The sequence below is a fragment of the Micropterus dolomieu genome, linkage group LG21 (genome assembly GCF_021292245.1).
Source record: "Micropterus dolomieu isolate WLL.071019.BEF.003 ecotype Adirondacks linkage group LG21, ASM2129224v1, whole genome shotgun sequence".
NCBI lineage: Eukaryota > Metazoa > Chordata > Actinopteri > Centrarchiformes > Centrarchidae > Micropterus > Micropterus dolomieu.
In genome coordinates this window covers 5,856,573-5,877,421 of record NC_060170.1, presented here as the reverse complement: position 1 = coordinate 5,877,421, position 20,849 = coordinate 5,856,573, and the positions used below count along the sequence as shown (strand labels likewise).

Below are 20,849 nucleotides of genomic sequence, written 5' to 3'. Positions count from 1 at the left end.
ATTATGGAGGCCACTGTGCTCTTAGGAACCTTAAGTGCAGCAGAAATTTTTTTGTAACCTTGGCCAGATCTGTGCCTTGCCACAATTCTGTCTCTGAGCTCTTCAGGCAGTTCCTTTGACCTCATGATTCTCATTTGCTCTGACATGCACTGTGAGCTGTAAGGTCTTATATAGACAGGTGTGTGGCTTTCCTAATCAAGTCCAATCAGTATAATCAAACACAGCTGGACTCAAATGAAGGTGTAGAACCATCTCAAGGATGATCAGAAGAAATAGACAGCACCTGAGTTAAATATGAGTGTCACGGCAAAGGGTCTGAATACTTATGACCATGTGATATTTCAGTTTTTCTTTTTTAATAAATTAGCAAAAATTTCTACATTTCTGTTTTTTTCTGTCAAGATGGGGTGCTGAGTGTACATTACTGAGAAATAAAATGAACTTTTTTGATTTTTGGAAAATGGCTGCAATGAAACAAAGAGTGAAAAATTTAAAGGGGTGTGAATACTTTCCGTACCCACTGTATATAAGACTGTCTGCAGACCATAGGATGGACTTCATCCTCCGATCTGCTGGGATGTTGTACGGGTTTATGTGTCCTGTTTTGGAATAAACTCTTTTTGCGCCGACTCTTGACCGTCTCCAGAGAAGTTTTTGATTGCAAATGTATTGACTATAAAAGAAAGCTAATGGAGTATTTTTTGACAAAGTTTATCAAGTTGGTGAAGGTAGGGACCAGGCTTAACTGGCCCAACCTGGTCGTACATCTGACCCAACAATTGCTCATAACTAAACATGGTAAGTTGATGTAACTCACAAATTATTTGGTTGAATAGTTGTGTTAAAGATTAAGATTGTTGTTATTTGCATAGCATTTGTAAAAATTAGCTTAATGTTTGGCTTAAAACTAAATGCACCATATTTGATCATATGCCCCGTTCACCTAAGACTAGCATGAGTGGCACAAGTGTCCATTTTTAGACATATGCCTTATGAATGTATGTTTTTTTATTATAGTTAAATGGCACACACAGGTGCTTATTGTTAGTGTGAGGCCTAGTACTGTGTGAATTGATTTTAATTACTGAATATTGTTTTTTTCATTAAACACAATTATGAGCAAATATAAGTGGTACTAAAAATAATTATAATTGTATTTTCTGTTTTTATATTTTCTATGTCAATACTCTTTTCCTATTAGATCTACATTACACTGTTATAAATAAATAAATCAATCAATCAGAGTTGGTTTAATATTGACTTAAAAGCATATTCCTTTTGCAGCTGTCTGCTCGGCTATTTTATGGGAAGAGGGATACCGGTGTTGTTCCCGTAAACCCTGCCATCAGCGAAGATAATAGCTCAGAGGAAGAAGACAATGATGTGGCAGATCCCGACTTCCTTCCACCCACCCACAACCTGGACATCGATGGCCCTTCTGCCAAAAGGAAGTGCGTGCGGCCTGCAGTGGAGGTGCTTGTAGACGAGGAACTGGACGAAAATGATGAAAATCAAGAGCCGGCAAAGAGGCCAGCCAACAAAAGGAAGCCAGAACCCCGGCGAACCCTCTGGAAGAAGGTTGACCTGGACAACCCACCCCTGCCTGAATACCAGCACATTCCCCCTGACTTCATCCAAAGTCCATTTGATTATTTCAGCAGGTACTTCAGTCACGAAGTAATCTCGAACATAACATATCAAACCAACTTATATGCAACCCAGATGAACATCAACACCACCTTTGCCACCACTGAGGAAGAAATTATGAACTTTGTGGCTATACTCATCTACATGGGGATTGCTGAGCTGCCCTCTGTTGATGACTACTGGGCAATGGAGACCAGGGTCTCACAAGTTGCAAACCTGATGTCATCCAAGCGCTTCAAGTTACTGAAGAGGGTTGTCCACTTCAAGGACAACCCTTCAAGGACTTTTCCTCTTGGTATTTCTGTATATACAATATGTGTTGCATGTCTGCTTCTCCCAGCATGGACAACCCATTAAAAAGTTTGTTTTCACATATCTGAATTGAGGCTCTTACAACAGAGGGTGTCGTATGCTGCACAGATTAGTGATTTTTGACTTAACGACTTACCTGAACAGACTTGTAGGTGGTGATGAATGGAAGCATAAGATGGAAGCCAGGGCTGCTGGTGGTGGTCAGGAGAGCCCCTCCCCTACATCACACACACACACACATAGCTTGTAACAATCAGAAAAACAATGGATTATTTGTGGCAAGACATGAGTCTGGCCTATTAACGGCGCCGATATTCAGCATTTTTCCAATTATGTGCACGGTCATTTTAAAAACAGATAGCCGATATAAATAATAATAAAATAAAAATGCGCTCCTTTGGCTCTGATGCAGCCACTTCTCTCAGTCTGTACTCACCACACTGTGTGCTGGAGTATACACATGCGGGGCGAAGTAAACAAAGATCAGTGCAGCTTACACCAGTTGACTATAATTATGCTCATTACTGTAAGTGCAGCAAAACCAGCAGCACTAGTAAAAGGCTGATACTCTATCAGTACAACAAGCAGGAACCTGCACCAAGTGATATTTTAATCTGTCTCATCCACCGCAGCTGTGTTTTGGTTTTACACAAGCACGTGTGCTAGCTCGGCTAATAGCTAGTTTGTTATTAAGCTATAACAAAATCTCTGTCTGTAACCTGTTTGACTAAGATGCTGTACCTTAAAATTTCTCCTTGTAAACTCAGCTGCTTGTTGAGAGAAACCAGCTCCTCTCTACAAGCTGCAGAGAGAGGAGGAGGACACGAGGAACGAGTGATGTCTTCTTTCTAAACTTCACTCAGTATTTTGATGTCAGAAATATAGTTTATTTTACTTGTTCCATTTGTTTCCAGTGAGATACTGATTTCATATAGTGACTTTGCTGCTGTCAACAGTTAGTTATATTAAATTTGATTACTGTTCTGAATTTATTATTATTTTTTAAATAATATATATTTTTTAAGACAATTATTTTGTAATGAAAAAACAATAAAAGTATAGATAAAGAACAGAACAAGTAAATGTATCAATAAAATCCTAACACTTTAAAATAAATACAATGTAAATGGCAGCAGGTAAAGACAAAGTTCATGACAATTTATCAATCATAGGTAACAAGTCCATCTCTGGGATGGATCTCTAATTCATTTAATTTACTATTTTAAAGATTTTAAAGATCCAATTTCAATTTTTTATTCCCGATATTGCGATTGCATTTTTAGAGTTTAGCTAAAGTTCAATATTCACTGCCTATTCTGTCTATTTTTGACGGAAGCCGCGTCAAGCAGCACAGAGCAGATGATCCGGTCGATTTTCAAAATAAAATATCCTGTGCAGACTCCTGGTCGTATGTCAACAATAAACATGGTTGACACAGACAAAAAAATAAACAATTTTACTATGTACCCTACTTAACCATAGTAGAAGCACAAAAATCAAGGAAACCCAAACAAATCAACAAAATCTGAACAAGTCAGCAAAATCTACACGACTGTTTAAAACGGTCAGATGCAATATATAATCTGCTAATCTGTCTTCACGATTAGCTAATCACATCAAATCACAATTTCAATTGGAAAACGATTAATCGTTCAGCCCTACTAAGTACTGTATGTCAGAGGTCACACGCCTCTGGAGCAACTAGGGGTTAAGTGTCTTGCTCAGGGACACATTGGTGGATGTGTCACAGTGAGCAATTGAACCCAGGTCTCTCACACCAAAGGTATGTGTCTTATCCATTGTTCCATCATCACCCCACACTGCGTGGAAAATAATGGAATTATACATGACTTTTCTTTGTTTAGATATTGGTATTATATATTGGCCATCAGTCGCCCAGCTGTGTAAAATCAGCCACTGAAAAACCCATATCGGTCGACCACTAGATGACACTACCATTAACCGTAAGAGATGACACACTTAGTCAGTGACAGCCCATTATTTGTTTAAAGAGCACTGCTGATGCAGGTAATGTCTGATCTAAATAAAATAAAAATACAACATGTGCGGCAGTCTCACCTGTAGTAAACTCCAGTGTGTCCCTCTTCGATCTTGTGCACGGAGGCTAAGAGCGCTGCTCCTCCGAGAGCAGTGATTATTGAGAATATGGCACCCCACTGTGCCATCCTGGCAGACAGACACAAAGAGAAGACAGCATGTGGAAGGGAGCAGAAAGGAAAAGAGTTTCTCTTTTGGTGTTTACGCAGTGTTCTTCCTTAATTACAATCAAATGCTCCCAACGACTAGCACAAATAAACTCTGTCTATCCATACAGTCAGCATGACCTGCACACAGTCAGCAGCTTGTGTAGTACTGCAGTAATACGTTGGAGCTGGCTTCTTGCTCACTGGTTTATCTCCTCTCAGCTCAGGCTTAGCCAGGCATCAGCTGGGACTCAGTGACCTTGTCACACTTGAAAGAGGATTGAGGCTAAAGCGTGAAAACATTGTAACCTCTCGTCATGCATAAAATAAACTGGCCAGTGCATTCTACAACATTCGCTAACACATGATAACGTTAATTTTAGCCATTTTAAGATGAAAGAATTGGACGAGGAGCTGTCTCTAAGCTTTGGTTAGTAAGGATTTGCTAAGATACAATCTGGTGACCCTGCTGGCACAATACTGGACTTGTCTTAAAAGTCATTATGTTTATACAGCAGTGTTTCTTTCCTGCTTTCATGTTAGATCCTATTATATACACACATTTCCCTTTCTGTAGTTGGTGCTTTTGTATTTTGTTGTTTGTTTTGATGCCGATTATGTTAAAATAAATAAAATTAATAAATACAATTAAGTGAGATGTTAGAATCAACTGATCTGCAATAGGAACTGTAAGTCCCGACATTTTTTTTTTTTAAAGAAAAAGGTGTGTCGTTAGAAGGAAAGAAGGTAACACTCATCTTGTATCGTAGCAAAGGCACAAAACGGCTTAACAAAATACAACATTGTTTAACATCTTGCACGAATAAAAAAAGGTATTCCGACAATTCCAGCAATTAGAATTATCGAAAAAATACAACATGTTTGAATAAAAATGTTTTACGAAAAGTGGTGGACTTCCTCTGCTTCACGGAAACTAACGTTAATGATACAGCTTTCGAATAGTTCAAAGTTCAAACTTTATTTAAAAAAAAAATAAAAATACACAATTTCTGGTAACACATGCATGCCGAATATAAGCGACGAATCTAAAGATGTGTATACAGCCGTAAATTAATCATATTGTGACAGGTATGTGTGAATGATTAGAAACTAAACTTAAAATACCCAAACATTTTAACAGAATTTGGTTTCGAGCGCTTCGGAGCTAGCTGTGATAGCATAATGCAAGTTACTATATTACTGCTGCTTCAAAAAGAGGAGGCGTTTTAAATAGCAGACCGGTTCAGTGATACTATCAGTTAGCTTACCAAGATGTCACAACCTAGCAACGCTTATTGTTATTAACGTTACCGTTTGCGTGAAAGCACAACACAAGGCCAATATTGATGACCCGTTGCTAACGTTAAGTTATCAAACAATATCAGCACTTTTCATCTCCTTTAGACAAGCTACTGTTATATTAAACACGACCGGGGATACCATATACTTTGATTAAATACAGAGTAACACATCTTCGTCTTGCCCAACAGGTCTTACCTGTAACTTTGCCCGGGAGGACCCCAACAACAGATAAGAAACAGAAGAAGACACCTGCTACCTTCTTCTTCTTCTTCTTCTTCTTCTTCTTCGTCTTCTTCGTCTTCTTCTTCTTAGTCAGCCAAGTTGCTACATTAGCGCCCTCTCGTGTGCGGTCAACAAGCCATTGAGTGAGTCGACCAGATTCCAGAGACCAGAGTCGACTCGCAATTTGGTCATTTGGGGCCGTTGCTGTCGAGAGGTAAATATGATTAACTTGTTTATTTGAAATTAAACAACCTATTTACAGTAAACGGGGGTGGGAGGGGGACAATGTGTGCTTTCCATAAAAAGAAAACAGCATACTTTCGACAAGATCAAGGATTTACACTCTTGGGGCACGCCTGTGACTTAAGACGCTGTCCATAAACAGCACTGTTCCTGGTTCAAGTCCAGCTGGTGATCTTTGTTGCATCTCTCTCTCCCTCATTTCCTGTCATCTCTCTGTTGTTTCTGTCTAATAAAAGCACAAATACCTCCCAAATCATAAAAAGGACACACACTCTTTGTTGTTGTTATCTCCCCCAATGGAACAAAGTGGCGTTAATATCTTCCTGTTCTTCCCTTTTCCCAACACTCCATAAAGCTGTCCTGCAAATAAGTGTTTATTAAATGAAGTAGTTAATTAAATTAGTGTTGTTTTTAGTTGCAAGGTTTCTTTGACTGTCCACCTCATTTGAACCCATAACAAGCCAAAAGTCTTGTGTTAATGAGCCTCCAGGAAATCCAACACTGCAAACTGTGGAGGTAGAAGTAGCCTACTAGTAGTAAAAATATTTGTCTTTCCCATCTTTCAGCAAAGACGTGAAAGTTGATGAGAAAAGTGTTCTAATGTGAACAGCAGATGGAGACAGAGACCAGCAGAGACGCACAGCTTCATTTGATCATGAGAAAACTGTAGAAAAGCACACATTAGGCCTACTATCTTGGCATGCTTTTTAGAATTTTGGAGACTTTCACCGCTATCTGGCAGCAGATGTTTATTTTAAATATTCATTCATTTGCAGTGGATAAGGTTTGCAGAAAGTCTGGCATTTATAAAAGAATATTACAATCTACCGATTACAAAGAGCAATCGCTGTAAAAAAAAGATTAATCAAAAAGTCTATATATTTAATTTGCAATCAGCAGCAAGCCACTGGAAGTGAAACACAGCTAAGGGTCTTGACACTATAATGGCTGTGGTGCTTTATTTTTAGACGTTGGCCTCTTGAGAAATTTTACAAAGGACCAGAGCTAACCCCAAGGTGCTGCAGTGGCAGCTCTGTGCCCTGCATTTTAAACAGGGAGGGGCGGGGTGATGGAGGGGAAAGGGAACAACAGAGCAAGGGAAAAGAAGTTTGTCAGAGTTCATTAAGTATCAAGGGAACATCGCTGGAACTGGCAGCGTAAGCCGCGCCGGGGCCCTAGTGCCATTAATCACGACTGACAAGAAACCAGGGGCTGAGGGAGGGAGGGAGGGGGCAGCTCTGCCAGAGACTCTGGTAGTGATTATAGAACGGGGTCCAAGCAGTCCGGGCCAGGGGTGTTGAAGGTAAAACACACAGAGCCAAGGCTATAAAGTTCAGGTACCTTCACACAGATCACGCTCACATAATCACAGAGAGACTGAGAAGATACCCAGGCCCAAACACAACAGGGCGATTGTAGAAAGATTGGAATATTTTGGTTTGGGAAGAGAAGTATAGAGTAGTGGAGTGGCTCCCTTTGTGTATTTCACCCTCTCTCCCTCATTTATATGAGCCGAGCCTCTGGCTTAATAGCATGCAGGAGGACGAGAGTGGAAGTGCGGCAGTAACAGAGTGTCGCCCATATATCTCTGTCGTCCTGCCTTATTTTCTCTCTGCGCCCCCAGAAATCTTGTGCTAGCTCACCACACTGCTGCCACCCTGGAAGAAGAAATAAATGGGAGAGAGAAAGGGGAGAAAAGAAAGAGGAGAGCTCGTGACTCGTGAAGATGGAGGCCTCTGTTAAGTGCTGTGCTTGAAAGCCCGTCCGGCCTCATTAGCTGTCAGTTGTAACAATACTGAGCTGGCAGCGAAGACTGCTCCCAGTCTCGGTGCCATAAATCACAGGCTGACAGGGCCCTGACAGGGCTGGGAACCAACACACATGCAAGACTTGCTTGCTTTCTGTCTCTCTGCTGTTCCCTTTGCTTTTGCTCCTCTCCCTCTCTTTCTGCAGCTCATTCTTTTTCTTTCTTTATCCCCCAGTTCCCTCTCTCTTTGTCAGCACCACTCCCTTTCTTTCTATTTCTCTCTCTTTTATCTGTCTCTCTCCCTCTCTTTCAAACACACTTACAGCACATTGCTGCATGTCAGCACACAGCCCAGGACACATGTGCTCACACGAACACACACTTGCCTTTTGCAGCACTTTTTTTTCTCCTATCGGCGTCATGTACATAAGTGTGTGTGACGGGACAGCTTTGGAAAAGTCTGTGATTCTTTGATGGATGAGATGTGTGTTCACTGGGTCTGTCTGTGAATGTGCAAATGTAGTTTGTTCTTCCTCCTTCTTCTTGGTGTAACATTTCTCAAGGCGTACTATTGTGCCTTTTAGGGAATATATATTTACATGTATATGTTTGTCTAGTAGGTCGGACTCTAGCTGTCTAATATTCCTTGGTTGCAATCTAGGACTTGAAATGTATCTATTGTTAAAATTATAAGTGTTTAACAGCTTTGTTCTCTTGTTAAAGAAATATTCACTAGGAAGGATCACACAATCAACAGATACGATTAAATGATTTATTGATGATCGAAATGGAAAGATGTATGAGGCTTGCAGTTGCTGAATAGACATTCGAAAGCGTTGTGGGGAAGGTACGATCCACCGTAGCACCCGGGCAAGACGGACCCTCTAAAACCCTATGGAGAGGAAGAAGGAGATCAGGAGGCAAGAGCGAAGAAGACGATATGGGACGTGTGGGTATTTATGGAAATGCTGGCAATGACGTGATTGATGTGTGGTCCTGCTCCTGAAACTCTGCTAATTAGCTCCACTTCAACATATTGGGAAATCTGCTTTTGCCATGGTAAGATGGAAGATCAATATCACTCTAATTTTGTACATGTAAATAGAGCCAGACGATTAGCTTAGCATAAAGACTGGAAGGTTGATCCTGGCTAATAACCATAACCCTAACCCCCCTGTAAAGCCACAAATTGTTATTTTTACACAAGATATAGTTTGCTTTTGATCAAAGCCAGGCTAGCTGTTTCCAGATGTTTTTTTGCCATGTGGGAGAAGTGAAAACAACTTGTAAATTATATCCGCTTTAATGGACAGATTTGACAGAGGTATCAATCTTCTTGCAAAAAAGTGTAAGACAGTAAATGAGAAATGTTATTCTCTCTAATACTGACCTAAGTTGCTTGCCGTAGTTGAAGAATTGAAAAAAAAAATGCCAAAAGGAGTTCAGATAGAAAAATAGCTGACACGTTGTGTGTTCTTTGAGAAGAAAGTAAAGTTCCATAAAAGCCTAACTTTGACTCCTGTGGTGTTCTGAAGTTGTCTGACAGAACACCACAGGAGCTAAGATCTAAGGAACCTTTTCATTACTTACAAGTAATACTGCAAAATACTAGTTCAGTGCTTCAAAAGCAAATAACTAGTTCCGAGTAGTTTGAACTGTTCCTTTAAGATGCTTGATGTGGCTTCTCTTCCTTTGTCTAAATGAAATTGCACCTCAAGTATAGAGAATAGTCAAAACCTAAGCACTTACTTTGACAAGTGCAGTGTCAACTTCAAAACTTCAAAGTGGAACATAAAAAGGTCTCTTCAAACTGCAGTCAGTGACTCCAGAAAAACCCGGACCCCCATAAAGCTGACCCCCACTTCAGGTCAGAGGAAGACACAATTTGCTGATGTCACATGATGGGGCTGCTGACATGCAAACAATTTCAGTGCAGCTTTAAATGTAAATACACGTGTGTATTTGCATGTGGAGGATGTTATGGTCTGTTTGGGTCCACGAGGCAGAGCAGGAGCAGCTACAGCCGTCTGACAGCGTCCATTATGCTGATGCGTGATGACGTGTGTGACGTGACTGGAGAGGAAGGAAGTTGAAGAAAGCTGGGCTGTGGGTCATTAATCACTGCTCGGTGACACATGAACACACACACACACACACACACACACACACACGTACATGTAGCTATGAGGCTTGGGGGAGGGGGGTACTGGTGCTGAGCTTGCAGTTGGAATAAACCCAAGTGAACATGTATACATGCATTAAGTGAATACATATATAGTGTGTGTGTGTGTACATATACATACACAAAGAATGAGCTCACAGCTGGGCTACATGCCTCACTCCCCCGCCAAGCTCCCACACTCCTCCTCCATTCCAGCGCTGCATACTTGTACCCAAACAGAACTCAGTTGATCTAGCAGACTCTGGTTCAGTTTAGGTTGGATTTTGCATTTAAGTATAATGTTGGCGACAGTTTATAGCAATTTAACATCACCTTCTTTATCCTTTTGTAAGGTTTCACATGTGTGTCCCCTCACTAAAAGCTACCTTAAACTTGTTTAGGGCTGCTCCCAAGTGACTTCTGTATCTTGGATCCCTCTCTCTGATGAGTCGGTCCTCAAAATGTCTTAAAAACCTGAAATCTGAAAGAACTTTAGCAAGCAAAGCAGCATTATAAACCACTAAGTTTTAATCTACAATAGCAAATGTTTTGCACTCGAGGGCAGCAGAAGCAAGTTGTGAACACAGCATTGACATGCTATACCTTTGAAATGGCGAACTTGTTCCATCCAGCAGACACGGAGCTACATTATCAAATATTTGGAGTCATGTTTTAAGTAACCTGGTGAATTTAAGTCTAATATTCTTTCTCCTGTTTTGGTCTCCAGGAAATCCTGCGGGAAATATTTGGCTATTTGCCGCTAAATGCTCAGCGTACTCCTGGCAACTCCAATGTAACCCATCCACATCAGGTAACACAGTGTAATCAAAGATGACTTATATTTTAAGTTACTTACCGTTCCATATGTGAGTTATGTCACATACTTATTTCAACCCAAAACAAGATCTTTTCCTAAACCTAACCAAACTGCGACCACTTCACAACATTAACCACATCTTAAAAAAGCTTTTCATGCGGACACTGAAGGGTACCTTATATATCAAATACTTGTGCTTTGAAATGTTCCATTATGTTCACAAGCTAGCAGCTAACATTGGCTGTCTGCTGTGTGGTGCTCAGCAGGTAGTGTACAGTGGGTTTTTAGTAGTTTTTCCCTGAAAAGGGCTGCCTGCTCTAGTTAAGAAGTATGGTAATGAGAGTGAATCAAAACAGCTGAGTTGTGGGCAAGAAAACCCAAGCAATGATTTGAAAGATGTTATAAAATTGAGAAATGAGAGGAGCTGCAGAGTCTGATTTTCTGTTGGCTTGTCACTATGAGCGACCCATTTCACATTATAAGTAATAATTTGATCATTTTTAACAGCAACTTTAAAGTAAAGTGAGCAATTCATTCGGTCTGTTGCATCCTGATTGCTCTAGTTGGACGATGTGACACCAATAATAATAGGTGACTTAAAAGGTTTCAACGCCTGCTCTCATTCCCCTCTCCTCTCGTTTTCTCAGTATCATCTGTTACCATTACTGGATTGAGAGTTTAGGATGTCCTGCTCTTCACAGTGCTGCAGAATCCCAGAGGAGGCTCCAGCACAAAGTTACACAACTGGCCTCTCTGTCTGCCGTGCTACATTAATCTTCCCCTGGTTGCAGAAATCTCCCTTTAACATCTTCCTCATGGGTGTCCGCTGTGTGTGTGTGTGTGTGTGTGTGTGTGTATGTGTTTGTGCATGCATGTGTGGGTGGACAGGGTAATTGGTCCAGTGAATGTGCCCAGGTCTGCTCAGGCCAAACGCTGCTGCAGTGTACATACAGTGTATTTGCTGTGCTGAGCTGTGGGGGTGTGGGAAAGCGATCAGAGTGGACTTTAGAGGAAACTGTGGAAGAATGAGGAAATTGCAGACAGATAGGACTAATGGTTGCGCTGAGGGAAGAGGTTGTAGGGCCAACAGCTGCTAGCCATCCATCTGGACCAGCCCTGAGTGCTGGACGAGACCACTCCGCAGTGACGTATTCACCTTCTGGGGACGGGTGCACTGGGACTTTCCATCAGAGCAGGCTACATAAGTATTTGCAATAAATTCATGGAGTTTGTTTTAAAATCCCTTGAAGGCCCAGTTTATTCAAATGCAATAAGGTGAAGATTTAGTTATGGCTATGGTGAATATGGATTGTTGCAGCAGCAAGTAGCAAGGTTTTACTGATTTAAGTTCAGCAAATGCAAAATATTTCAATTGGTCAGAGGTCAGATCACTATGGTGTTATGTCAACTGAAAATACAGAGTGTCAAAACAAACGTATAAACACTCGCTGGCCACTTTATTAGGCACACTTGTTTAATTGCTTGTTAATACAAATAGCTAATCAGCCAATCACATGGCAGCAACTTAATGCATTTAGGCATGTAAATGTGGTCAAGACAGCTTGCTGAAATTCAAACCGAGCAGAAAAAAGGGGAATTAATTGACTTTGTACATATCATGGTTGCTGGTGCCAAACGGGCTGGTCTGAGTATTTCAGAGGCTGCTGGTCTACTGGGATTTTCACACGCAACCATCTCAAGGGTTTACAGAGAATGGTCCATCCATCCATCGTCAACCGCTTATCCTGCGTACAGGGTTGCGGGGGGCTGGAGCCAATCCCAGCTGCCATCGGGCAAAAGGAAGGGTACACCCTGGACCGGTCGCCAATCCAGTGAGCGGCAGTTGTGTGGACGATGCCTCGTTAATGTCAGAGGTCAGAGGAGAATGGGCAGACTGGTTCAAGATGACAGAAAGACAACAGTAACTCAAATAACCACTCGTTAAAACCAGGGTATGCAGAATACCATCTCTGAACGCGCAACACTTCGAACCTTGAAGCAGATGGGCTACAGCAGCTGAAGACCACTCCTGTCAGCTACGAACAGGAAACTGAATTTCAAGAAACTACATTTCACACAGGCTCACCAAAAGAGGACAATAGAAGATTGGAAAAATGTTTCCTAGTCTGATGAGTCTCAACATTCAGATGGTAGGGTCAGAATTTGGCGTAAACAACATGAAAGAATGGATCCATCCTGCCTTATATCAAAGGGTCAGGCTGGTGGTGGTGTGGGGGATATTTTCTTGGCTATCCCTAAGTACCAACTGAGCATTGTTTAAACACGACAGACTACAGATCTCAATCCAATACAGCACCTTTGGGATGTGGTGGAATGGGAGATTTGCAGCTGACAAATCTGCAGCAAACGCGTGATGCTATCATGTCAATATGGATCCAAAGTCTCTGAGGAATGTTTCCAACACCGACCAGGTACTAGCAAGGTGTACCTAAAAAAGTGTCCGGTGAGTGTGTATGTGTAAATGTTTTGGTTTATTACTGTTAGCCTTGCACATAATGCAGTACATCATCTAAACTGAGTACAAATCTTGGAAACCTTACAGTACAAGACGATTTGGGGCAAGCGTACCAACATACTGCAATATAGTCTCTCAAACCTTTGTGAAATACCATTCTAAAACAGAATATATATTATGTTTTGGACATGAATCATGTAAAGACTATGTACCTCCAACAGCAAGTTGATTTATGAGCCGGAAACTACACCCAAGCAACCACAGTGCTATTTCTATATTTCTTTCAAGGTGAGAAAAGTTCCTCTCTGTGCCTAAACGGAGCAATGTTTTTGCAATTAGTTTAACATTCTGCTGAGAGTTAGATGAGGAGATCGATACTCCTCTCATGTCTGTATGGTTAATATGAAACTAAAGCCAGCAGTGAGGATACTTACATTAGCACAAAGACTGGAAACGTGGGGAAACAGGAAGACTACCTCAGACCAAAGGTAAAAAAGTCCAGAATGTGTAAAGCTCACTAATTAAATGGATAGTTCTGATTTCTTTTGAGTGGGGTGGTATGACGTACTTACATTACATTTAATTATTTAGCTGATGCTTTTATCCAAAGCGACTTATAATTGCTATATATAGCCGCTTTTCGACCAAAGGAACCGGGGACTTTTAAGTCCCCAGATCTCTTTTCAAGGAACTTAAAGGTTTCTTCAGCCCACTGTTGTGTGCGTTTCCACCGTGGTCTAAAGACTTGCGAAGATTAGACAAATTAACCAGCTGACGTAGGCTGTAGCCATACAAAGTGATGCACAGGCATCATTATTTGTAACCACTATCCATGAGCAACATTTATAAATGAACATCAGATTTGACTGGAATATAATGAAAAACTACAGGCTTGCTTGACCAGTAAAGCAGCTTTTTTGTGTGGGAGCTATAATGAAGAGACACACGATAAAGTTCGTTACACATTTAATAACAAACTGGATAAAGCCATAAAGTTCTCAGTTTGGAAGGTTATTAAACATTTCCAGCCGACAAGAGCAGCAGATCAGCTGCAGCATCACGTCTGTATCCGCCTGCGTTGGAAGAAGGGGATGTTTAACCAGCTTTATTATCTGCTGTAATCAGCTGTTTCGCTTGTTTCGGAGAGGAGACGGAATTTGGCTCCGTGTAGAAACTTCCTGGCTGATGAAAACTTAAAACAACAACTCAGGACCCAGTATTTAGCATAACTCCATCAGCTGTTCACTGTAAACACACCGCTGCAGCTGGCTGCTATTTCCCAGCTATAAATTTAATGCCGACATACGATCTCAGGCGGACATCGACGAGACTTGCGTGGATAACAAACTGGATAAAACCATCAAGTTTTTAAAATAAGTCCAGCACAGAGAAAGCAACACAAAAATAAAATCGCGACAGTTTGGAAGGTTATTAAAACACATCGGCAAGACTTGTGTGGCTATCTGACTGTTGATTGTGATTTATTGGTTTGCAAACAAAGGTGGAAAAGAGACGCGCAGTCGTCAGCAGACATTCTCCAGTTACAGCCAGTAGCCTCTACTCGCCAATTGTACCGGTACTTTCGGAAAGTACTACCCCCCCGAGCAGGGACTTTTTGGGGGGTAAAATGAAGACCCCAGAACTACATTTAGACCCTGGCCCCTCCAGTGGAAAAACAGTGAGTTCCTCCAAAGGTTCCTACTTCTGGGGTATATAGTTCCTTTGGTTGAAACGCAGCTTATGTCAGAGGTCACACGCCTCTGGAGCAAAGGTAAGTGTCTTGCTCAGGGATACACTGGTGGATGGGTCACAGTGGGGACTTGAACCCGGCTCTCTCACACCAAAGGGCACCGCACCGCGGAGGTGCTTAAATGCAGTGAGTGTATTGCTATGGCAGACTGCACACCCCCAGTTTGGAGAAGCAGACAAGAATAGCAGCACAGAAGCTAAGCAATGTACTGCTATGGAAGGGGGCAGCAGCTAAAAAAAATAAATATCAGTTAAAACGTGCACTAGTCAGAATAATTTCACCAAACTCCACACATTAAACTATTCTTTTAAATTACTAATAACTTGCTTCATGTGTGCAAACTTCCCACCTTGAAAGGAACAGTTTGATTTAGAGCCACAGATTTATGGGCGTATGGGCTAAGCTAAGCGAACTTGCTGCTGGCTTTGGCTTCATGTTTAGCACACAGATACAGTTTGGATGCTACAAATTATTCCTTTAAAACATTTGAAAACATAAAAACATGTCTTGACACCATGCTGTTTATTCAATTGTAAATTCCTTGCCCTTTAAAGAGGTGTTGTTAGGTAATGTTTTCTACAACACAGGCCAGATAAACATTACAGATGAGCAATGAGAGAAATATTACTTATTCTGTTCCAATCTCATCTGTGAGGAGGGATATTGGCAAGTGACAAATGAAAGCCTACGTACATCTGGACAGCTGTTTGATTCATTCTTTATGGAGCATCGATCCTGTTGTTGATGTTCAATCATGGAGCCATAAAATAAAAAAAAGGGCTCAGCTAACCTTCTCTGGTTTGTGTAGCTGATTTGTCAGAGCAGAGGGTAAAAGCTGACGAGGAGAATTCCCTCACTGCTCTCCTCTGTTGCCTGATCCCTCCTCAACTCCTCTGGCCATGTGGACCAACACGCCACCACACATATGAATACATGCGTGTGCACCCAAACTCCCACACACCCTTACCCACACACACACACACACACACACACACACACACCCCTCTAACCTCACTATGGTCTCACACAGCAGGCCTGCCATAAATCAATGGGCAGGATCGTGTCTGCCAGTTAGACTAAACAAGAGCATTTGTGAGGATTTGCTCTCACCCATTAATCATCTTGACAGCTTGAAAAACACATTTCCCCTTTAATGACTGTATTTGGATAATCAGCTCTGTTTCCCTTCCCGCCCTCTCCCTGGCTCTGCCTCCCATCCCCTCCCCATTTTCTTCTTCTATATATTTTTTTTTTGTTTGCCCAGAGCGCCATCATAGGCATGTGGGTAACTCACTATTAGAGGAGGAGAAGGTGGAGGAGGGACTGTAGAGGTGAGGGAGGGGTCTCTCAACGTCTAAAAGGCTTCTCCAAAAAAGTAAAAATAATCACGCCGCCTGTGGAAAAACATTTTTTTCACCCTCGCTCAACAAACCGCAAGGCCTCTGCTAATATAAACTTGTGTGTGTGAGCACACACTCTCACACTGACACAGTCGTGCTAGATTAAACACAGAAAACTCATGGATGGTGTGGAACCACTAACATGAACTATGAACGTGTGTAAAGGTTGTCGGGAACTTAAACATGTAAATGAAAATATGAAAACGTAAGGCAAAATGTGTGTAATGAGTTGATGTGACCAGGAGTTCCTACATGTTGCAATCAACACACCCAGCCACAATTCAATTTCCCCCCTCAAAAAATGTATTTCTTTATTTTTTATTTTTGAAAACAGAATTTGAAAGTGTCACATTGAAAAATGTTGTGTTTTACTGATACGTTTCAGCAATTTGGAGCTGACTCCAACTTGCAGTCGAGTTAAAAAGGTAGTCGAAGTAAGTAGTCATATTGTAGTTTTGTCTACCTCCAATATGATGAATATAAAGCAGGCTGACTAATTACAGCATATTTACTGTAGAACTGAACAGTATTAAAGTGCTTCTCATGGGGAAATCATTCAAGTGCCACTCCACTGATTTTACACATCTAGATTATTATATACTAAACATTACTATCCATGGGTAGTACTATTAAGCCTGAAAACAATTGTATAAAGTTTTCTGTGGCTGGGAAGGGGCTTAGCCAAGTCTGAGAAAAAAAACCTTGGCTCAAGCTTGGAGATTGCAAATTTATAACAGAAACTCTGCGCTATAAATCTGTGATGTGCGTGGAATTTGAAAGATGTGGCTGTTTTGCAAGATGCGTTATGGGAATGCCATATCCAGTGTTTTGTGCCTGACCCATACTAAGGACTAAAGTCAAGACATCTAAACCTCTTTTGCATTAAATTTTGGCTTTTCGTTTTAAATCTGTCTCTTTTCAAAACATTAAATTGCTTGAGTAACCCTTTAACCTGAATCGATTGTAATGCACCATTTTGATGCATTCCAAACAAATTTGCAAGAAAATTTATATACAGTTCTCATGGCAGGAATATTGATGCCATAGCTGGAAAAGCATGGGTAAGCACAATACCATCATTAATAAAATTAATGGGTCTGTTCCATTTAGGAGAGATGGTCCTGCTGTTTCACATGCTAGCTCACTTGTATGGTTTACAAGGACACTTAATGGAAGTGAGCCACCATTTAGTTTATTAGTTGGACCTGTGCTTTTCCTACTAATGTTTTTCATGATAATAAGTATATGTATGATGTAATGTAAAGTGTTTTTTCTTTCCTAAGTGGGAAAATTAAATAAAACTCTGGCAAAACTAAAAACAAGTATTGTACAAAACAAGATGATTATTGGTGCCAAAAATTTGGCTAGAGTCATTGATCAGCCCAAATGTACGTTGCCATTGTACACATCCAAAAAACCCATTTATTCATAGCTTTAATGCACCGTTACACAGACAGGGAAACACAGCTTATACGTATTGACTGACTGCGTAATGTATGCCAGGTGCGTTGCTAGATTTAAAGCTCTACTGGGGCACAGGCCTGGTCTGGACTGGTCCCACTGATGTCACTGCTGGAATGCACAAGTTTCATTTCGTGCACGCTGCACTGCCCTGCTGGGTTAGCAAGACAGACAGACTAGAGAGATGCACTGCAGCTGCACATTAACCTAACATTACTGTTATTTGCTGACATCAGACTTTGTTAGGAGAGAACACGTTTACCTGACTGCTGGTCCCAAAACTTTTTTTCTCTTCTCGGTCCCCAAAGGATAGTCCCTCTTCATCCTCTTATCAAACTTTTAAACTCTGACAATAGCTTTACCTTCTCACAGCGTTAACTACATTAACCATTAACCAGTAGTTTTATTTTGAAAGTTTAACCGGATATTTATTATAGCTAACTTGACCAAAAACGCTAAAAACCAACGCCAAGGGGGCTTGACTATTTTACTGGTGCACAGCATATAAACACTGGGGCACGTGCCCCAGTAAAAATGGTCCAGTCTATGATGTATGCAGATGTGTAATGTATACAGCAAGTGTGTGTCTGGGCTGGGCTCCTTCAATGTGTTGACAAGTGGAATAATGTATCTCTTTGAACAGTTGTGAGGCAACTACATCTGAATACCACACAGCTGAGTGATGGGGGCACACAGACACTCTCCACACTGTTTGCTAACTGTGCTGTCACTCAGCTACCAAACATCTCTTATGTGTTGTTGTGATCACAGAGAGATTGTTTGATATCTTTTTTTAAAAAACGCTTGGCTAGGACTTTACTTTGCATTATATCACACACACACAGTCAGATTCACATATATTGTTTTAGGCAATTTATTCCACTTCATCTTATCAGCGTGTTTGGCCTTGTTTCTGCATGCTCATTCCTAAGTGGTGACCTTTATTGCATTTTATCCTCCCTCTTATTGATCTTTCCTGTTTCTCTACATTGTTTATTATCCAGTATATTACTATAAAGGTATTTTCAGAAATGTACTTTAAAGTGGCTGCAATAATCCTGCAAGAGAAATTAAGCAGCTACTATATATGTGGGTATAAACTGTGTGTCCTGGCCGGCGGTGCAGTGGATAAGATGAGTGTAATCATCATAACGGCAGCCTCTGAAACAGGATTCCTGTACAGGGGCGACATAAAACAGACATTAGGCCCATGATGCTTAAGGTGAATGCAGTATGACCACAGGCCGTCCCAAAGTGGAAGAAAAAACCAAGTTGTCAATCAGAGCATGAAACGCAAACGTCAGCGCTGCCCCTCATTCCCCGCCAAGGCACGTTCATTGCCGAATGCTCATGACATCTTTGCCTGCTCGGCAACAAATGGAATCCAGCTGGACACCGAGTCCAAGTGCTATTAGCAGTGCACCGTACTGTAATTGAAACATTCATTTCTCCACCGGTGGTTAGGGAGGGTATGTCTATTAACGGTGCTCACTCACACCACTGGAACTTTGGAGAGACCACAGCAGCTCTGGGCAGCTTTCCATGTCAAGGCCAAGTGAGTTTTGCTAAGGTCAGGGCTGACTGATAATCAAATCAAAACCACTGTTTCTCTACAGATGAGCTAACCCAAGACCAGACATTTTATGATCATTTAGATTTTTGGTACATTTTTAGTTACATTTGTTAGACTTTGAATATTTTCAAAATATAATAACTCATACAACAAGTATTTGAAATGTTTAGGTGTGCATGTGAGTATAGACTGTGTAAGTTACCTACTTAAGTAGGATTTTGGAATGCAAGTCAGTTATCAAGAACTGTTGTAGTAAACTTGGTGGGCAATCATGCAAAGCAACTGGTGTAGCAACACATTTCAGCTTTGAAAATTAAAGCCTAATTTTAAGGCTTTAAAATAAATAATACAGTATTGTTATTGTATTTCTCAGCATCCTAATTTATTGCCTTTTCAGTAATTACAGGGCCTTTCTGCTTCTTCACAGAGCTGCCAATGTCCTTTGTTAAGTTAGTGACAAGGACAAAACACATTTTAGATGCCATAATGACCCGTTATCCTATCGTTAGGATTGTTATGAAGGAGCAGCCAGGAAACAGTAAGCTAAATTTAGGATTAAGCCTGGAAACGGGGAAAGAGTTTGTTTTTTGTCAAACTAATGAAACAAATTAGATATAGTCTTGCGTGTTAACTAGGGAGCTTTAGAGGTGCTGGTGGGCAGATTCTGTTACCATTTGACAGAACTTGCTGAGCTAACCACCTGCTAGCAGTAGTTTCATATTTAACAGACAAATGTGAGAGTGATATCTACATTTTGGCAAGAAAGTGGATTTCCAAACATGTCAAAGCATTTCTCTAAATGGATAGTAAGCGATTGTAATCCAATACACATATCTTAAATTTAGTTAATATTTCCTCACGGTTCGATAGCTCTCTTTTGTGTGTGCTCTGAAAAACAATCTGGTTTTCCTACACCACCCTTGCTCTGTAAATGGAAAACAAAGAAAATGGTGCGGACCTTCCCCACAGTATTTTTCCAGCCAATCAGCAACCGGTGGCGTCTACGCTCGTGCACAGGAACAGTGGGAGAGAGAAAGTTCTTCACACCAGTGCATTCGAACATGCTGGATTCATGGCTGGACTGTAGGCATTGTCCGGAAGGAGAGATGGCTGAGAATTAGCCAAAGAGGAAAAGGTCTGAAAAGTACAAATTGTAAAACAAGTTAAATGACCATGCAAGGTCGAATTCCTGTGTTAACATCGGTGAGGTGTTTCAATGCTGGAGATCTGAAAGGAATAATAACTGATCTGGAGGTTTCTGCTTGACAGGTGAGTAACATTAGCTTTGCTGTTTCACACAAAAAGGCTTAAAAAAGTATTTTGCCTCAATACATATTTAAATATTGACAGGCTTTTTGTCAAACTTCCTACAGTAATGCAAAAAACATGCCACCTTATGGAGGCTAACGTGCCCTCAGCCAGCAGATTAGTGTTGGTATCTTGGCAATGCACGTTCATCAGTCTGGGGCTGGATCTTCTAAGGGAGCACTAAATGGAGGGGTGTATTTGTTTGACAGTTAAATTCAAATATCAA

General features: G+C 41.1%; 1 protein-coding gene and 2 long non-coding RNA genes across 3 annotated transcripts in view; 1 reads left to right on the top strand and 2 right to left on the bottom strand.

Annotated features, from left to right (window-relative positions):
- erlin2 (ER lipid raft associated 2) overlaps window positions 1–5,822 on the bottom strand; it is a 21,760-nt gene extending 15,938 nt beyond the window's left edge. Inside the window, exons 1-3 of the mRNA XM_046034272.1 lie at window positions 5,661–5,822; window positions 4,039–4,146; window positions 2,096–2,177 (exon numbers count right to left, since the gene is read on the bottom strand). Coding sequence (XP_045890228.1) covers window positions 2,096–2,177; window positions 4,039–4,145 — 189 coding nt within the window. The 5' untranslated portion in view covers window position 4,146; window positions 5,661–5,822. The remainder of the gene's footprint in view (window positions 1–2,095; window positions 2,178–4,038; window positions 4,147–5,660) is intronic.
- LOC123959925 lies at window positions 5,080–11,862 on the top strand. Its single transcript, XR_006822405.1, has 4 exons — window positions 5,080–5,252; window positions 5,654–5,901; window positions 10,566–10,649; window positions 11,303–11,862. It is a non-coding gene; the product is annotated as an uncharacterized LOC123959925 (long non-coding RNA).
- Window positions 11,863–18,625: 6,763 nt separating this feature from the next.
- Window positions 18,626–20,782, bottom strand: LOC123959924. The gene is made up of 3 exons (XR_006822404.1): window positions 20,709–20,782; window positions 20,274–20,452; window positions 18,626–18,917 (listed from the first exon to the last, which is right to left on the bottom strand). It is a non-coding gene; the product is annotated as an uncharacterized LOC123959924 (long non-coding RNA).
- Between the last annotated feature and the right edge of the window lie 67 nt (window positions 20,783–20,849).